Source organism: Apostichopus japonicus, chromosome 16 (genome assembly GCF_037975245.1).
Source record: "Apostichopus japonicus isolate 1M-3 chromosome 16, ASM3797524v1, whole genome shotgun sequence".
NCBI classification, from domain to species: domain Eukaryota; kingdom Metazoa; phylum Echinodermata; class Holothuroidea; order Aspidochirotida; family Stichopodidae; genus Apostichopus; species Apostichopus japonicus.
This window is the reverse complement of record NC_092576.1, coordinates 27,506,751-27,527,611: the sequence shown is the minus strand read 5'-3', so window position 1 is coordinate 27,527,611 and position 20,861 is coordinate 27,506,751. Positions and strand designations below refer to the sequence as shown.

Here is a 20,861-nt window from a genome sequence, read left to right as displayed (position 1 = left end):
TTCTCGGCACTCCAGTCCAGCTCACAAAGGTCGTCAATAAATCTATCAGGGTTGGTCGTGCTTCCATTGTGATCAAGTCCGCAACCTCGGGGTTATTTTCGACAAACACATGAAAATGGATAAACATATATCAGTAAAGTCTGCAAGACTGGTTTCTATTATATTTTTAATTTAAAGAAGATTAGGAAACATATGTCTTCTAGAACTATGAGCACATTGGTTCATTCATATATTCACAGGCATTTTGATTATTGCAATAGTTTGCTCCATGGTATTCCAGGGTATCTGATTCCAGGCGCGTAGCCAGGAATTCGCCAAGGGAGGGGCGAAACTGTGGATTCTGCATTGCAAACTATCTAAGCGTAGCGCCACCATGATTGGCGCGAAGCGTACAAGAAAATTTTGGCTGTAAATGCCTCCCAGATCGCCGGAAATGGCACTTCCCATGCCTTGTTAGTTGCATCTTAGCATTTTCTCTTTTGAAAATACTAGCAATATCATAAAAACCTTAAAAAAAATTGTAAAAAATATGCTCAAGGGGGGGGGCGGCTGCCCCCTTCGCCCCCCCCCCCCTTGGCTACGCGCCTGTCTGATTCAGAGACTGCAACGTCTGCAGAACAGCGCAGCCAGGCTTGTTGTAGACTGCTATGACTTCAACACACCATTGTTGAGTATCCTCCATTCTTTGCACTGGTTGCCTGTTGAATTCAGAATTAAGTTCAAAGTACTGCTCCTGGTGTATAAGTGCATTCATGGAATGGCACCTGCCTATTTGTCGAAGATCTCTCCTTCCATGTCAATACTCGTTATACCTTGCGTTCTAGCAATACACTCACTCTCACTGTTCCCACAACTAAACTGAAAACCTATGGCGACCGTGCCTTTCCATCAGCCGGGCCCAAGCTCTGGAATGGTCGGCCCATATCTGTGCGGAGTTTTCCCACTCTCAGTCAGTTCAAGTCTTGCTTGAAGACTCATTTTTCAAGTTGGCTTTCTATCAGGGTTCAGTACAGAGCTATTGAATACTTCGTAGATTTTAGCGCATTATAAGTTCATTTATTATTATTATTATTATTATTATTATACAATTATATACAAACCAATCAATACGTAATCGATTTTACTGTCATGTAGGAGAAACCATAATTTGTTGGCAGCGAAATGTTTCTTATTTACTTCCAATGTCAAGAACTAATTTAAAACACAACTAGATTACAGATATATACATAGACTCCATACTCAACCCTTATTAACTTTATTAAGCCATGTTCCTTCTTATATACAGGACACTACTCATTTTTTGGAGAATTCTTTACACAATTCAGACGGTTACCGATTAATTCCTTACTTGTTACCACTGACGCATCCTCTTCGTACACTAATATCCCTCATTTTCTTCGTAAGTATGCCACCAACCACACTTTAGCTGATGATGTTGGTCCTATTTTACGTTTCATATTAAGTAATAATTATTTCTCTTCTAATGGGAAATATTATCTCCAAATCAATGGTACCGCCATGGGCACTAAGACGGCACCATGTTACGCCAACACATTTATGCACGCATTGGAAAAGGAAATGCTATCTCTAGAGCCAACAGGCTTTTATAAATACATTGACGATTTATTTTTTGTCTGGCCACATGGTGAAGAATCTCTTAAGTCTTTCTTTGATCATGTTAATTCTTTTCATGGCAGCATTAAATTTTCTGCCGAAGTTTCTAAACATCAAATATCATTTCTAGATGCTCTGGTCAAGTTGGATGACAAATCCTTAACCACTTCCAGGGGCGTAGCGAAGGGGTTTTTGTTGGGGGTGTGGAGAATTTGATTTGCCGACGAATCTGGAAGTGGTGACTGGAATGAGGGAGGGGTCTAAGGGTAGGGGTCTACCCCTCCCCTTTGGAAAATTTTTAGTTTTGAAACGTCCTTAGATGCAATCTGGTGAATATTTTAAGTCAAATTTGATTTGTCGACGGATCTGGAAGTGGTGACTGGAATGGGGGAGGGGTCTAAGGGTAGGGGTCTACCCCTCCCCTTTGGAAATCTTTTAGTTTTGAAACGTCCTTAGATGCAATCTGGTGCATATTTTAAGTCAAATTTGATTTGCCGACGAATCTGGAAGTGGTGACTGGAATGAGGGAGGGGTCTAAGGGTAGGGGTCTACCCCTCCCCTTTGGAAAATTTTTAGTTTTGAAACGTCCTTAGATGCAATCTGGTGAATATTTTAAGTCAAATTTGATTTGTCGACGGATCTGGAAGTGGTGACTGGAATGGGGGAGGGGTCTAAGGGTAGGGGTCTACCCCTCCCCTTTGGAAATCTTTTAGTTTTGAAACGTCCTTAGATGCAATCTGGTGCATATTTTAAGTCAAATTTGATTTGCCGACGAATCTGGAAGTGGTGACTGGAATGAGGGAGGGGTCTAAGGGTAGGGGTCTACCCCTCCCCTTTGGAAAATTTTTAGTTTTGAAACGTCCTTAGATGCAATCTGGTGAATATTTTAAGTCAAATTTGATTTGTCGACGGATCTGGAAGTGGTGAGTGGAATGGGGGAGGGGTCTAAGGGTAGGGGTCTACCCCTCCCCTTTGGAAATCTTTTAGTTTTGAAACGTCCTTAGATGCAATCTGGTGCATATTTTAAGTCAAATTTGGCACGGAAGAAGCTCCCGTTCTCCTTTTCTCTATTCAGCTTTCCTTCTTTCTTCCCCTTCCGCTCTCTTCACCTTTTCTCCTTTTGCCGACAGACCCAAAATTTGCCGACAGCGACCAAATCACGACGCCCCTGACCACTTCGGTCTATTATAAGCCCACTGATATTCATATGTATTAACACTTTAAAAGTTTTCACCCAGGTAATCTTAAGGTTTCTATTGTTTACAGCCAATGCCTTAGACTTCAACGCATTTGCTCCCATCCACGAGATTTTGAACACCAGGTATCCACTTTAAGTGGTTATTCCTTGAACGACGGATACCCCCTTCACTTATTTAGACAGGGTATTTTCGCTGCCGACAAGTTGCAAGCCGTGAAGTCTAAGAGTCCCAATTCACGCATTCCGTTTGTTACCAGTTACAACCCCTTCTTCAAATCCTTTATTCGCTCCATCAAACAGACCGAAGTCCGTACCACTCGACCACAGTGATTCACTGGTGTGTTAATGTGCCTACATTGGCTTTGTAAAAATGTCATTGAGGGCGTATTACCCAAGTGTTATGATTGTACAGAATGCATCCGGCCTTGCTTGCCTTTATTAATGAGTGGTTAGTCAGTGTGTATCGTCAGATTCAAAATACCAGGGGTGCATTCTGTACAATTAACTCGAAAATCATTTGTGATTCCTAAAGCCGGAACAGACTTTATTTTAATTAAATGGAGGTCAACTACGAAGGCAAATGAATATATATATAAATGAAAACGTAATGAGAAGGAAAAACCAGAACAGTGAAAAAATTCCAGCCTTCACCGGTATTCGAACCCGGGCTTCCCGCTTTGTACGTGGACACCCTAACCAGCTAGGCTATGGACGCTGATTGTATGTCCAGAGGTTCGAAACTGGACTGGTAAGTAAGGTCATAATTTTACTGTATGTATTTGTGACGGTCAATCTCAGCGCGACAGTTGATTAAATTTACTTCATGAATCTACAACCGCACCACTAGTAGTACGTACAAGACATTTTGATCACTCGTTCTCAACAATGGCGATTGTGGAAGTGCTTCTGTACACGATTGGAACGGTCGTTTTGCTTCTTTTAGCAGCAATTGCCTTTGCTGCTCATAAATATAGTATAATCTATCAATTCTTCCATCCCGTTAGTTATTAAATACTTTTTTTGCATTATCATTTGTACATTTATTCTTCAAGTTTTCGTTGAGCATAGCGATATTGCATATATTATCAGGGATTGTTGCTCAATGTCGCACGCTTTGAAGGACATACAGTACCATCACAATACTTCCTGAAATTTGTAACGTTGCGTTCACTTTGTTTCGATTAGATCAATGTGGTTCGACTCTAACAAACTTTAGGCTAAAGTGTATAGTAAAAATTCGTTTAACGTTAAGTCATTTTTTCTACTTGTCAATTATAATGAACAGGTCTGATAGTGAATACGGAACGCAGTAGTACACAGCAATGTGTCGGCTGTGAACATCTAGCCTAACTATTATAGTATAGCCTAACTGTTAGAGATGATTCGTTACGCTCGCTATTAAGCTCGGCTTCATAGTGTCTACTGGTACTATGGTAGTGTACAGTAGTTGACACCTATGCCTACTTTATGCCCTGAATAGACGTTATAAACTTATACCCAAGCGTAGGTCAGAAGTTTGAGAAAAGAATTCCGTGAATCGCAATTGCAGAGTACTCTGCAACTATAATTTAACTTCACCTTGCATCCAGCTATGTTGTTACAGTACACACTGTTACTTTAACTGCCCAAGGAACTGTTAAATTTTTAAATTTACACTACTGTACTTAATTCTTGTTATCAAGGTAGCTACAGTACACTGAAAACTCTCTTGAAGTCCTTGAGATATATTTTGTTTCAGTAAATGCCAGCCTAAAGAGCCTATGCCCCATGTGCAGTCACACAAGATACTTTTCAAGGCTTTTATTTAGTGCAAAAACCTAGTGCTAGCCTAGAGGCCTACAATATTACTACATTCTTTGTATGGTACTTATGCATGTACAGTACAGACAACAAATTGTAGTGATGCATCATTCTGAAAAATATTTGCCCCAAATGAGTGACTGCGTAGGTGGCTAAGCCGTACAAACTATACCGTTCCAAGAGTGGTATTCTGCAGTAACTCCCTATATAAGTTATTAGCTTTTAAACACTGTGTTTAGTTTACATTGAAGCTTTGCACTACACAAACTGGGATTCATTTGCCAGGGCTCATGCCCATGCAATGCTACAACGTTACAGTATACTAGCCTTATTTTAGTGTACCACGATATCTCAGGCTTTCCAACATGTGTTATCTCTACCTATGTATACAAGCACCGAGCAATCCTTGAACTTAAGCTATATATTGATAATATTATATCAAATCAACGAGTCACTGACTATGGGAGCAAAGTTAAGCTGGGGAGTGAATAATTAGAGCTCACTTCAAATTGTTATCAACTTATTGGCTCTTTCTGCAAGTGAAAGATGACATGGACCACATTACATTCAAAACCCCATCCCTGCCCCTCCACCACCTTTCATCCCTCCCCTCCCTTCCCCTCCCATCACCTCCTTCCCCCTCAGTTTGCAATCACATTTCATAATAATTTGCTTTTTTCATATTTTCATAGCCTGCTGTAAACAGCAAGAGTAATGGAGGTGACATCGTGGCTGAGGCAAGGGTTAAAATAAGGATTTCTGGACCAGGAGCCACTTTCTAAGAAAGTGGCTCCTGGTTCGTGGAAATTTCAGTAGGACCAGGAGCTATTTTCTCACTACCAGGAGCTAAAAAGGAGAAACAAAATTCAAGTACGGCATGTATGTACGTATCAGTACAGGTGTTGTGCGATATATACAGTAAACCATGTGCACCAGTGCTATTGTGCACGCACTCGATCGATCAGTGATTTATCAAATCGCTAGCAGTTACTATATAGCACTAGCATGCAATGTAGTTTCAGGCTTCGGTGCAGTGCATGATAAGGCTGATATTTACAGGAGTATGCGGGCGCTTATTTGCTGACAAAGTAGCACCTGTGCGTATTGTATTTTCATGTCCAGGGGCGCTATTTTAGTGCTTGCGGGCGCGAATAGCGCCTGGGCGCCCGCTTATTTCAACCCTTGGGCTGAGGTTCTGAAAGTTCATGGGGTCAAGTACCACATTACATTCAAAACCCCACATCCCTGCCCCTCCCTCACCTTCATCTTTCCATCCCCTCCTTCCCCTCCCATCCCCTCCTTCCCCCCTTCCCCTTTCTCCCCTCAGTTTGCAATCACATTTCATAATAATTTGCTTTTTTCATATTTTCATAGCCTGCTGTAAACAGCAAGAGTAATGGAGGTGACATCGTGGCTGAGGTTCTGAAAGCTCATGGGGTCAAGTTCCTCTTTACGCTATGCGGAGGTCACATTTCACCGATTAACGTCGCAGCGGAGAGAGAAGGCATCCGAGTGATAAACACGAGACATGAGGTAAGCCACGGTAAAGGCCCGGTCACACTACAGCGATATTTTATCGGAAAACAGTCCGATTTTTCCGATTATAGGTCGAAGAGTGAGGTTTGTGGTAGTGAATGTAATGACTGCAGTGGAATATTCGAAAACCTACTCCAGATCTGGAACGGACTACATTCTAAAGTGACGTCACATCGAAAAACGATAAAAATCGGAAGAGAAATCGGATAGCTATCCGATAAAAGGAAACAGAGTCAATATCAAAAGTTAGGAGAGGGCTAATTCCACATCGGAATGGCTCAACAGATAGCAAATCAGGTCCTTTATCACAGTGGCTAGAAGACCCGAACGAAAAACTGGTTCCTAGGGAAAAATCGGATAGCATTTTGATAAAAAATCGGTATAGTGTGACCGGGCCTTAATAGGTCGTCATGGTAAGGCAGACTCCTTGCAAAGCCAAGTAACGTTTGCCGCCATACATGTATTATTATGCGAGAAGAAAAAAGTGTTTTCAAATTCGCCAAATGTAATCCCTGTTTTTCTTTATTCTTCATTAGGAGAGTGTAGAGGGAGGGGGGTGGGGGGGAACGGACCACCAATCTTAGAAAAGTAGAGTTACAGTATTATCATTGATACAGTACAATATGTAACAGTATGTTACATTACGTTACAGTTACAGTGTTTGCTTGCAGTTATTAATAGCCTGAGCACATAATGTATACTGCACCTGTACAGTATGCATCAGAGTTGTACAGTAGATCTATTTTGACAATAATTAGCACTCTTAAATAATGCCAGCATTGTTACAAATACACAGAATTCCGTGGCCGGGACGCTATGTCCTAGCCCGGGCCGCAAAGTCTTCAAAACTGCTTGTCCGTCCAGACCATGGGACATTTTGTTTTGTTTTTGATAAATGAACCTTAAGTAGTATACTGTATATATACTGTACAATCACAAACTACTGTAGGCCTGTCTATGCAAAACATAATAAAACACATTTAATTATGAACTTTTATCTTTCTTTCTTTTAAAGAAAAAGATACTAAGTTCTTCTCAAAAGAGCCCAAATTTCTTTGGACAATACTAACAGATGGTTGTTTAAAAACAAAACATGTATAATTGTATGAACAATCAACTGGTACATAGGTTGTGATGCTTGGGTGCATAGCTTTATACAATATTTTCATTTCAGAGACTTTAATGAGCTATTTAGCTAGTTAATGGTGTCATACTGTACTGTACCTGCAACTGTACAATGATGGAATCCAAATAGAGAGATACAGTTTACAGCAGTTCACTGTATTATCAGTGCTTTAGTTGAAAATTGAAGGTTTTACAGTCAGGGCCAAGGCCAAGGGTCATCACAGGAGTACAGTACTTTACAACACTTAACCCCTGGTCATTGTTAACTTGTCGTCACACCCACCCACCAAAGTGTGCACAATTCAAACAATCCCTTCTGGGGCACTACAGTGCACAACCCCCGTCCTATGTGTCCCTTGGGGGATTTCCCATAGGGTGCAGCTGCAAACCTGTGCATGGGACTACTGTATATTTACAAGTTACCTCACAAGTCCCAGTTGATACACCTGGTGACCTGGGTAACGATGCAGTGGAGTGCCTTGCCCAAGGACACAACGCAATGATCTGGCCAGGACTCAAACCTGCAAACCTTATTTTATAAGCCCACTGCCTTTTACCACTTGACCACAACACTCTACTATATATATAAATAATTTTACACATAACCTCACTGTTTCAATCACCAGGGCAATAAGTAAAGAAAAAACAGTTAAGTGTTCAAATTTGGTACATCTACAGTACAGTGTACAGTAACAGGCTTTTTCAACTTCCTGTCTTATAAAATACCCTGGTTCCTGTGTAAACTATGTACCCTGGATTCTGTGTAAAATACCCTGGTTCCTGTGTAAAATACCCTGGTTCCTGTGTAAAATACTATGGTTACATGCTTACAAAAGCTGCTTACATATACCATACATACATCTTTACACTTGCATAATAATTTCCTGCTTTTGCACAGCAAATTGCTGTGCAATGTACCGGATAAATTATTTACTTCGTTCCTCGCTTACCTGTCTCCCCACAACCTGAGCACCCTCTATCTGGAGTAGCTGCTGTTGACTGAATCACACTCAAGTACTGTGCTTTTCTGATTCACCTGTCCTCTCACTACTGTTACACTTTCTCATCTACTTGCTCTAACAGTTTTGTACAGTTTTGTACAGTTTATCTCCTTCTGTATCATGTAGTGAAATCAGTCTAACTTTGACAATTTTCCTCTAAAACTCTTTACAGACTTTATAGTTCCATAGAATGGTTTGCTTGTAGATTTTAGTAAGCACATGCGGTTGTCTAGAATTTTGTTTTTTTCTCCCTCCATACATTTTCTTTAAGTTGCACACGCCATGGTATCATCAATCACACTGAACATATTTATCTACTTCGTTCGTCATGGAAATATATCTGTCATGAAATGTTCACTGTTTGCTGTATACAGTAGAAAACAGACCTATCACCTTTAAACTTGTCTATCAACTAGTCTAAACATTCATAAAGTTTTGGACGGTACAGTTATGCATGTAAAGGTCATTAAATCTCAACAAATATATGGTTCGCCTCCTACTAATACAAGATAAACGCCTACAGAACCTGCCTACAAAACATGAACACTAACTAAAGGCTGTTTGGTGAACCGGGTGAACCCCTCTCTGAGATCCAAGCATACTCAGTCAGAGATAAAACAATGTTCAGGCCCAAAAAATGTGATTTGTCATAATACCCTGATTCCAATAATAACAACAAGAGGTAACAGCAGGCTGGCTACTACTGTAGAACATAGGTGCCATATGGGTAGAACTTATCAAAGTAATAACAAGCAATCACCTACTACAGTATTCAAGAAGGTTCTGACAGTGAAAAATGTAGATGGGTCTATAGGCTCTACTGTAGGTTGTATAAGGAGAGATGTACAGTCTGTTAAACAGTGACTCAGCACACTCACAGGTCTCCAATGTGTGACTTACTTTTCATGTGGTTGACAAAAACTATTATCCTATGGTGTGGGGATTATGAATAATACTGTATATATATGGTTTCCCAAAAAGTGGAGATTTGTAATTTAAACAATCATGACAGAGCTGTATGAAAACAGACAGCCGGTTTTAATAATGTTCACTTTTCTCATTACATATATCTATGACTTTATTTATTTATGAGAAATCCAATTTGATATCATAAATTCCTATCGCTGCTCCAATGCCAACTAAAACAGTGTTTGCACAGTAGTTCTGCTATAGTACTTCAGTCAGATTGTTTCAATCTTTTGTTTCCCAGGTTACGGCTGTCTTTGCCGCCGATGCAGTGGCCAGGATGACCGGTGCCATCGGTGCGGCTGTGGTGACCGCGGGCCCCTGTCTCACCAACACCATCACAGCGGTGAAGAACGCACAGATGGCAGAGACTCCCGTCCTGTTAATGGGAGGAGCAGCTGTTTCGCTATTAAAGGTATGAAGATATTTACATCACTTCTCCCAGGATGCATGTCTTTACTCCACAAAAAGCAAACACCCCCCCCGATTAACCCCCACATCGGGGCCTTATGATCCGCTTCCTTCATCTGCCATCTCGTAGTCAGCACTGCTGTTTCTCAAAACACTTCTCGACATCGCCGTAGATGGGACATTCATGGGAACCAAATTTTCATGATCAGGATAATGCTCTATTGTAGGCTTTGCACAGTAGGGGGCCAATACAACATGTTCGACATTATACTGTATTTGTAGGCTTTTCACAGTAGGGGGCCAATACAACATGGTCTACATTATACTGTATTGTAGGATTTTCACAGTAGGGGGCCATCAATATGTACAACGTGGTCAACATTGTACTGTATGGCAACTGTACTGTATTGTAGTCATCTCACAATACGGGGGGGGGGGGCCAATGCTACAAAGTGGTAGACATTGTACATACTGTATGGCATTATACTGTATTGTAGGGTCTTCACAGTAGGTGGCCAGTACTACAACGGGGTCGACACTGTACCGTACGGTAAAGAAAGAACTTTCTTAGACACCAGTTTAGCCAATTGAACCTACAGTACTGTAGGTCATATGGGCAAGCTCAATAATATCTTAGTGTAGGTCTATGCTTCCTGCTGGAGTGAATATGACCCCAAGCCACGTACAGAATGGGTGGACTATCTACAGCTACACAGGTGCAGTTGGAGATATCTGAAAGGGAGAGGAAAAAAAAACACGAATGGGATGAGTGTTGAACTACTGTACAGTACAGTTGGACAATAGGACTCTAGGGTGATGTCTGCTTGTCTTCATAAACACTTGTAAGCTAACTGGGAATAGGGACATGTGTAGGCCTACAGTAGTTGAAGGGGGTTTGCATACAATGGTTTATGGTTCTGCTGTGGACACAAACTGGTTTCCATGATCCCCCCTCCCCCAACCAAGAAACAAACAGTACAAAATGTATGTATACAGTATACCAGACCTAGGGTCTTAATGGGGGGGGGGGGATTGAGTGAGCAATGGTGCTTTTACAAGCAAAATGTTGTTAATAATTATTTGTGTGCTGCGTAATATTTTAGGGTACGACACCAAAGTGTTCACATAAAGACAATCTGTGCAGAGTTTGCAGTTTACGATATTTTTCAAAAGCAGATTTTAACAAAATTATCATCACCGTCCTGATTAATCACAGCCTGCTGTGTAGACTCTTCGTTGAAATAGGAGGTGCAAAAATTTGGGTTTTTTTATCTCAAAAGTCAAAATGTTGGGATAAAAAAGTGGATTTTCCCTCCCTCCCTCCCACCCTACTGTACCTGATGCTTTAAATCTGCCTCCCCTTTATGGAGTTCAGATGAAACGGGGGGGGGGGGGGGGACACATCGTGTTGCTCAAAGCTTCATTGCAAAATGTTCCTTAATCAGGGAGAGAGATCATTGTACAGTATGCCCTTATATCTGTAAAGTTGATATATCCTTCATTTTCAGGGTCAAGGTACCCTCCAAGATATAGATCAGATGTCGTTATTTAAACCGCTCTGCAAGTTTTGCGCAGCGGTCCAAACCGTCCGAGATATCGCCCCAGTCTTGAGGGAGGCCATACGGGTGGCCCAGTCTGATACGCCAGGTATGTAAAATTAGGTTAAACTTATGAATATTTAGTTATTGATGTCAAGTCAGTCACATTCTTGTATTTAAGTTCATTAACAAACCCCCAACACCAAATTTTAAGATTTTGTGTTAAATAGGATCTAAACATTTGTGATATTAACTTCTGGTAGCTCTGACTTTGGTGCAGTCACAATGTGACTGCTTTCCTGTCTGAGCTGTCAGCTGTCACACAGTGACTGTATCCTTCAGATGTCAGCTGTCACACAGTGACTGTATCCGTCAGCTGTCGCACAGTGACTGCATTTTCAGATGTCAGCGGTCACGCAGTGACTGTACCCTTCAGATGTCAGCTGTCACACAGTGACTGTATCCTTCAGATGTCAACTGTCACACAGTGACTGTATCCTTCAGCTGTCATCATATTGAATGTACAGTATCCTCCTGCACTGAGTGACTATAGTGTGTACAATAGTTTGTACCTGATTGTGTTGTACTGTCACATGGTGACTGTCCAGCCTGTCCTGCAGAGTTTGTGACACGCTGGCCTCAAAATTAAGGCGAAATTAAATAAAAAATGAATAAATAAAAAAAAATGCTCTAACGTTTTTTTCTGTCAGAACAGTCAAATGTCGCTTTTGTATTTTAATAATTCAAGGAATATGCCAGCTCTAGAGAGTTGTTGCTTATATCAAGTAGACTTGTTATGCACTGGCTAATTATTTTATGCCAGTGGCTAATGATTGTGAGCCTGGCAACAACAGGCAGTGACTATTTCCTGCTCTGAGCTGTCACACACGTGACACTATCCCATATGTGCAGTAGTGACTGCATTCTACTTACTGTAAATACAGGAAATAGTGACTGGGTTAATACCTGTCTGTACTGCCAGTATGAGCTTACCAAATTACTCCAGATATGGCCTCTCTTTTGTCAGCTGACATGACCATCCAGGGTACATTAACAAACCTTTCATAAAAAACCGTGCTTTACCTTTAGGTCCTTCCAACAACATTTAGTATATTATACAAGGTGGTCTGAAATTGTCAATAGCAGCAGTGCTTTAACCATTTCCACGGATCTGATCGGACAAGACATAAATTTAGCAATGAGGTTGAGTTGGAATTTGGCCACCCACATCATAACAAATGTTTCCCACAAAGGCGAGACTAGTGTGTTTCTATATATGCTGCTAGGCATTCCAACTTCTCTTTATGTATTATTGGTTTGTATGTACAGGGACCACAGTGGACATGAGTCTGCTGGACAGACTTTTCTGTGTCAACCCTAGACCATGTGACCTGTATTGTCAAGGTGTCTTGTATTGTCTTTTGTATTATGGTGTGAAATAAATCAAAATGAAACTTTGTTTTATATATATGATATATATATATATATATATATATATATATATATACATATATAGTAAATCAATAAAGAATAACACACCAGAAAAATTCCACTTCACGACCGGTTTCGTCCTTTTGGGACCCATCAGGCGAAGGTAGGAATCGAACCCTGGATCTTCGTGTCACAAACCTAAGCCCGAAGGTACCTTCGCCTGATGTGTCCCAAAAGGACGAAACAGGTCGTGAAGTGGAATTTTTCTGGTGTGTTATTCTTTATTGATTTACTATATATCTGTCGTACCACTTGCTACACATTCAATTCTCATATATATATATATATATATATATATATATAGATATATATATATATATAGATATATATATATAGATATATATATATATAGATATATATATATATATATGTATTTATGTATATACATATATATATATATCTATATAACTCATAACATTTATACTTCCAGGTCCAGTATTCGTTGAGTTCCCCATTGACGTCCTCTACGACTACCAGCACGTACTGAAGGGGGCCGAATTGAACTCACCAAAAGGAGATTTAATGAGTAAAATTGTCAACATGTGAGTGGAGTGATAAGTAGGACCGCCTTATCACCATGTTCAGTACAGTACAGTACAGTAGTTAGCTTTAGTTGTAAGCATGTAGCGTATCGAAAAAGGGCATTTCCTTGAACCAGAAATAAGAACACTTCCCACGCATGTATATATACTTCACAAACAAGAATATTTGCCATGGATAATATCTTAGAGAGGGAGTGAATGATTTTGGTGGTACTTTATCAATTGATATGAATATATATATGCATCATTTTTATTATGCATATACTGTATATATGCATAATGATTATGCATTAGAGAAATGAATACACAGTGCATTGTGATGTTGCATTAAAATGCAGATTAATGTAGATATGCATCTTAAAGAATGAAGCAGAAGAAGAAGGGGAAAAAAACACCTTTTTTTGTCAATTAATTGTAAGAATACAGTACTGTATGTCAGAGAGAAATTGCATTTCATTCTATGTGAGAAAACAATACAACTTCCTTTGCATAAATCCCTACACAAACAAGAAGCTTTCCAAATTACAGCGGATATTTTCAAAGCCAAAGAAATTAATACTTGATTGCTTGAACTGCTTAATTTACAGTAGGTCGTACTTAATACGAAAAAGCCTGTGTAGGTAAACGTGTATACTTTTGAGGGCCAGCTGTTTTGATGTATTTATACTATTGATAAATTGATCAACATTGTTTTAATAATCTCTGAAAAGTAAACTGCCAAAAAATGAAAAAGACAATAGAAATATTAACGCTCATTGTCAAATATTGGCGTAATTCCCAAAGAGCGGTTGATAAACACAGGAAGTTAGATCTACAGTTTAAAATGATACAGTATTGAACCATAATCTCATCAATAGGGAACTCAAATGCCTCACTATCGTATCTATGGTAACATGTTGTTTTGTAGTGCTCACATCTACAATTTAATGATACAGTATTGAACCATAGTCTCATCAATAGTGAACTCAAATGCCTCACTATCGTATCTATGGTAACATGTTGTTTTGTAGTGCTCACATCTACAGTTTAATGATACAGTATTGAACCATAATCTCATCAATAGTGAACTCAAATGCATCACTACCGTATCTATGGTAACATGTTGTTTTGTAGTGCTCACATCTACAGTTAAATGATACAGTATTTGACTGTAAATCTTTGTTTGTAGTTGGTTTTTGACGTTTAGAAACATGTCACCGTTCGGATTATAACATATTCACTGTCTTCAGGGAATATTATTCTTAGTATATTATGGCCCAAAAAATAAGCATAAAAAAAGAGAAGCATTCTCATAGCATTTTATTTAATGTAGAAATGGCAGAGGGACGGCATAGAAGGATTTTTTAAAAACAAAGGTAACATTAGAAAGATTTTCTGGTGGCTGAAGTTTGGTTGCAACAGCCGAGTTGCTGATAATATTCTGGGTAATTTTTTTTTTTAAACAGATTCTCATAGGATTTTTAATTTTTTTTGTGAAGTTATGAATATTTTCTCAAAATTTTGTGATATTCTGTAGATTGCATCTGGCAACAGCAGAATGAACAATATCAGCAGGGCAATTTTAAGGGAAAATGCCCTTGTTTTTCTGTATAATATTTCAATCAATTATCCACAGATGAAAGAATATGTCAACCAAAAATATACATCTATACAGACTTTTAATATGTTGAGCACATTGTCAGCTAGGCAAGCATTCAAAATGTATCAGCTTTCAAGGATAAACCAACTAGAAGATTATGATAGACTCATCAGAGCTTTCAAAGAACAATTGCCCAGATGGCACCACAGACCTACTAGTATGATCTAACTTCCTGGTGGAGTAAAACTTTGAAGGTTTAGCCAGTCAAAATAGGTCACATTCAATCAACCAAATTTCAAGTCAGGAACACGATATTGAGAAGGGATGTTCCACAAATAGTGTGGAATAACTTTATTTTAACAAGTCTTACAATATTTGCAACCAGGAAATCAATTGTAAACTAAAGACACGCTTATTTACGGGGGGAAATTCCTGTGCCAGATAATATGACACCTACAGGGAAGAGCACATTCTTTACACAGGTGTTTTGGTAGTCAGTGTTAGGCATTAACAAAACCACTCACACTTTACACAGGTGTTTCGGTCGCCAGTGATAGGCATTAACAAAACCACTCACACTTTACACAGGTGTTTTGGTAGTCAATGATAGGCATTGACAAAACCACTCACACTTTACACAGGTGTTTTGGTTGTCAATGATAGGCATTGACAAAACCACGCACACTTTACACAGGTGTTTTGGGAGTCGGTGATAGGCATTAACAAAACCACTCACACTTTACACAGGTGTTTCGGTAGTCAGTGATAGGCATTTAAACAAAACCATGCACACTTTACACGGGTGTTTTGGCAGTCAGTGATAGGCATTGACAAAACCACTCACACTTTACACAGGTGTTTTGGTAGTCAGTGTTAGGCATTAACAAAACCACTCACACTTTACACAGGTGTTTCGGTCGCCAGTGATAGGCATTAACAAAACCACTCACACTTTACACAGGTGTTTTGGTAGTCAATGATAGGCATTGACAAAACCACTCACACTTTACACAGGTGTTTTGGTTGTCAATGATAGGCATTGACAAAACCACTCACACTTTACACAGGTGTTTTGGTAGTCAGTGTTAGGCATTAACAAAACCACTCACACTTTACACAGGTGTTTCGGTCGCCAGTGATAGGCATTAACAAAACCACTCACACTTTACACAGGTGTTTTGGTAGTCAATGATAGGCATTGACAAAACCACTCACACTTTACACAGGTGTTTTGGTAGTCAATGATAGGCATTGACAAAACCATGCACACTTTACACGGGTGTTTTGGCAGTCAGTGATAGGCATTGACAAAACCACTCACACTTTACACAGGTGTTTTGGTAGTCAGTGTTAGGCATTGACAAAACCACTCACACTTTACACAGGTGTTTTGGTTGTCAATGATAGGCATTAACAAAACCACTCACACTTTACACAGGTGTTTTGGTAGTCAATGATAGGCATTGACAAAACCACTCACACTTTACACAGGTGTTTTGGTTGTCAATGATAGGCATTGACAAAACCACGCACACTTTACACAGGTGTTTTGGGAGTCGGTGATAGGCATTAACAAAACCACTCACACTTTACACAGGTGTTTCGGTAGTCAGTGATAGGCATTTAAACAAAACCATGCACACTTTACACGGGTGTTTTGGCAGTCAGTGATAGGCATTGACAAAACCACGCACACTTTACACAGGTGTTTCGGTAGTCAATGATAGGCATTTAAACAAAACCACTCACACTTTACATCGGTGTTTTGGTAGTCAGTGTTAGGCATTAACAAAACTATGCAAACTTTACACAGGTGTTTTGGTAGTCAATGATAGGCATTGACAAAACCATGCAAACTTTACACAGGTGTTTGGTAGTCAGTGATAGGCATTAACAAAACCATGCAAACTTTACACAGGTGTTTAGTCAGTGATAGGCATTAACAAACCATGCACACTTTACACAGGTGTTTTGGCAGTCAGTGATAGGCATTGACAAAACCACGTACACTTTTACACAGCATAATTATATTAAAAAGTGCTCCAAAATACTGACATTTTACATTTTTTTTTATCTATTCCTCTTCCAGGTACACTATGTCTCTAGTAGGTAACATATTCGCCGGCGGTTTCGAACTGAGGGAGTACGGTCCTCTGCCTGTCAAGAGACCAATGGCTTCATCGGGCCAAGGTAAAGCCGACACTTCTCCAAAGTCGAATTTTGCACCTTAAACAAGTCACTAAATCTTTTCAACTGGGTTTATTTTCTAATTTTTATTTTCTATTAATTATCATAACACTGATCTGCCATGATATCTCAAGGTAGAAATCAGGGTGTGGAAGGGGTATGGGGAGGGAGGGGGTTGCAGGGGGGGCTTTGAAATTTTAAAGTAGTGGATGCCAGCTTTTTAACCTCTGAGGGTACTGTTGGCTCTTTCCAACGTTTGATGTGAACTACTTTTGTTTGTATGGTGCCCTTGATCAAGCTGACATGTTTATCGGTGTTCTTAGATTGCAACAAAATGTAGTTTTCCAGTTGTGAATAACCCCACTGTTAAGGCTTATCTTACAGCTTAAGGAGCTGTTAATGCGATTAATCAGAGGATAAATATAGATATGTATATATATATATATAGTTGCAATTGTAATTAGTTGGAAAATCCAGAACAGTGGAAAAACCTTCCAGCCTCCACCGGGATTCGAACCCGGGCCTTCCACTTTATATGTGGACACCCTAACCAGGCTAGGCTATGGACACTGATTGTATGCCTAGAGGTTCGAAACCTTTTTGACACCTGTATCGAACAATGCTTTATGATGGGTACAGACGCTGTGGTATTAAGCCGAATTGGCTAAGCTGAGAAGGGCTTGTATTATAAGTTGAGGGCGACATCAAAGTTGAGGGCGACATCAGCTTGTTTTTAGATGCCTTCTTTGATATATTACCTTATCTTGCAAATTCAGAGAAGTCCTAGAGTTATTCAGATATGGCAGGAATTAATTTATTCACTGGCCTCGCTCCAAGCGAGCACTTTCCTCTTGCTTCTGCCGATAAACCAAGTCTCTGGAAAATATATTAGCAGAGCCCAAAAATATCGACCTTTTAAAGTAGTATTGATATATAGAGTTAGGATAAATCAGAGGGTTGGACTATAGACATTCACATACTCATTTCTTTCCCTATCTTTACAGTACAGCAAGCTGTAGAATTAGTCAGTCAGTAGTATTGATATAGAGTTAGGATAAATCAGAGGGTTGGACTATAGACATTCACATACTCATTTCTTTCCCTATCTTTACAGTACAGCAAGCTGTAGAATTAGTCAGTCAGTAGTATTGATATATAGAGTTAGGATAAATCAGAGGGTTGGACTATAGACATTCACATACTCATTTCTTTCCCTATCTTTACAGTACAGCAAGCTGTAGAATTAGTCAGTCAGTAGTATTGATATATAGAGTTAGGATAAATCAGAAGGTTTGACTATAGACTTTCACAAACTCATTTCTTTCCCTATCTTTACAGTACAGCAAGCTGTAGAATTAGTCAGTCAGTAGTATTGATATATAGAGTTAGGATAAATCAGAGGGTTGGACTCTAGACTTTCACATACTCATTTCTTTCCCTATCTTTACTGTACAGCAAGCTGTAGAATTAGTCAGTAGTATTGATATATAGAGTTAGGATAAATCAGAGGGTTTGACTATAGACTTTCACAAACTCATTTCTTTCCCTATCTTTACAGTACAGCAAGCTGTAGAATTAGTCAGTCAGTAGTATTGATATATAGAGTTAGGATAAATCAGAGTGTTGGACTATAGACTTTCACATACTCATTTCTTTCCCTATCTTTACAGTACAGCAAGCTGTAGAATTAGTCAGTCAGTAGTATTGATATATAGAGTTAGGATAAATCAGAGGGTTTGACTATAGACTTTCACAAACTCATTTCTTTCCCTATCTTTACAGTACAGCAAGCTGTAGAATTAGTCAGTCAGTAGTATTGATATATAGAGTTAGGATAAATCAGAGTGTTGGACTATAGACTTTCACATACTCATTTCTTTCCCTATCTTTACAGTACAGCAAGCTGTAGAATTAGTCAGTCAGTAGTATTGATATATAAAGTTAGGATAAATCAGAGTGTTGAACTATAGACATTCACATACTCATTTCTTTTCCTATCTTTACAGTACAGCAAGCTGTAGAATTAGTCAGTCAGTAGTATTGATATATAAAGTTAGGATAAATCAGAGTGTTGAACTATAGACATTCACATACTCATTTCTTTCCCTATCTTTACAGTACAGCAAGCTGTAGAATTAGTCAGTCAGTAGTATTGATATATAAAGTTAGGATAAATCAGAGTGTTGAACTATAGACATTCACATACTCATTTCCTTTTTCTATCTTTACAGTACAGCAAGCTGTAGAATTAGTCAGTCGTGCGAAGAAACCTCTTATCATCCTCGGTAGTCAAGCCACCTTACCTCCAACTCCAGTCGACGAGCTCAGGAAAGCACTAGAGGTGACGTTCATTTTTCACACACGTGTGTTAACACGCATGCAATGTCACCAAAAATGGGAGAAACAATTTTGGAGAAAAAAATTGAGAAAGTGTTATTATTTTTTATTTGGTATTTACTCTGTGCAGCATCGCCCCCTAAAAATTAACATTCAACATTTGAATCCTTAACAGGCAATGGGTATACCATGCTTCTTGGGCGGAATGACCAGAGGCATGCTGGGAAGGAACAGTCCTCTACATATCCGTCAGAGAAGGAGGGACGCTTTGAAAGAAGCAGATGTGGTTATTTTAGCCGGTGAGTAGACTTTTCATTTTTCAAATCATCAAATCTTCAGTATCTCTCGGCATGTCACCTCTTGGATTCGACTCTTGTTCTTTGGAGAAAATATGACCTTGAAAATTGGGCCAAAATTGCGACGTTGAGGTTTAGTGCAACTTAATTTTGGGTTTTTGTATGTCGAATTGCATGTTGTTGGAGCCTTAAAAACTTGTCATTGCTTCCTGACCATCAGTGCAAAATTTTGTAGTCTTGAAAAGTGAGGGACAACAACCAGTTTTCAATATGCTACATACAAAATGTGCAATAAAATATAATACATATGAAATGTGCAATACAATATGATACATACAAAATATATAAAATATATTGCATGTGCATACAGTAACAATATGCTACATACAAAATGTGCATTAAAATATACTACATACAAATTGTGCATTACAATATGATACATACCAAATGTGCAATACAATATGATACATACAAAATGTGCAATACAATATGGTACATACAAATTATATATAAAATAAATTGCATGTGCATAACAATATGCAATATGGTACATACAAATTATATATAAAATAAATTGCATGTGCATAACAATATGCAACATACAAAATGTGCATTAAAATGTACTACATACAAAATGTGTGTTACAATATGCTGAATATAAAATGTGCATTACAATATACTACATACAAATTGTGCATTACAATATGATACATACCAAATGTGCAATACAATATGATACATATACAATGTGCATTAAAATATGCTGCATTTAATATGTGCATTAAAATATGCTTCATACAAAATACAAATTGTGCATTAAAATGTACTACATACAAAATGTGCATTAAAATATACTACCTACAAAATGTGCATTAAAATGTACTACATACAAAATTTGATTACAATATACTACATACAAAATTTGCATTACAAAATGCTGCATACAAAATGTGCATTACAATATACTACATACAAATTGTGCATTACAATATGATACATACCAAATGTGCAATACAATATGCTACATACAAAATGTGCATTAAATTATTCTGCATTTAATATGTGCATTGAAATATGCTACATACAAAATGTGCATTAAAATATGCTGCATTTAATATGTGCCTTAAAATATACTACATACAAAAGGTGCATTAAAATGTACTACATACAAAATGTGCATTACAATATGCTACATATAAAATGTGCATTACAATATACTACTTACAAAATGTGCATTACA

At 38.7% G+C, this 20,861-nt stretch overlaps 1 protein-coding gene across 7 annotated transcripts in view; it reads left to right on the top strand.

Annotated features, from left to right (window-relative positions):
• The first annotated feature begins 3,259 nt into the window (after positions 1 to 3,259).
• The window catches only part of LOC139983757 (2-hydroxyacyl-CoA lyase 2-like), a 28,224-nt gene continuing 10,622 nt past the window's right edge, over positions 3,260 to 20,861 (top strand). The window contains exons 1-9 of one of the 7 annotated variants that reach the window (XM_071997523.1): positions 3,260 to 3,560; positions 5,305 to 5,495; positions 5,987 to 6,145; positions 9,485 to 9,655; positions 11,160 to 11,298; positions 13,111 to 13,222; positions 16,891 to 16,991; positions 19,220 to 19,329; positions 19,501 to 19,624. In XM_071997523.1, the coding sequence (XP_071853624.1) occupies positions 5,490 to 5,495; positions 5,987 to 6,145; positions 9,485 to 9,655; positions 11,160 to 11,298; positions 13,111 to 13,222; positions 16,891 to 16,991; positions 19,220 to 19,329; positions 19,501 to 19,624 (922 nt within the window). In that variant the 5' untranslated portion in view covers positions 3,260 to 3,560; positions 5,305 to 5,489. Of the gene's footprint in view, positions 3,561 to 3,631; positions 3,812 to 4,091; positions 4,246 to 5,304; positions 5,496 to 5,986; positions 6,146 to 9,484; positions 9,656 to 11,159; positions 11,299 to 13,110; positions 13,223 to 16,890; positions 16,992 to 19,219; positions 19,330 to 19,500; positions 19,625 to 20,861 lie in introns of those variants that run through there. The other 6 variants (XM_071997526.1, XM_071997522.1, XM_071997524.1 and 3 more) reach the window with 6 other exon arrangements.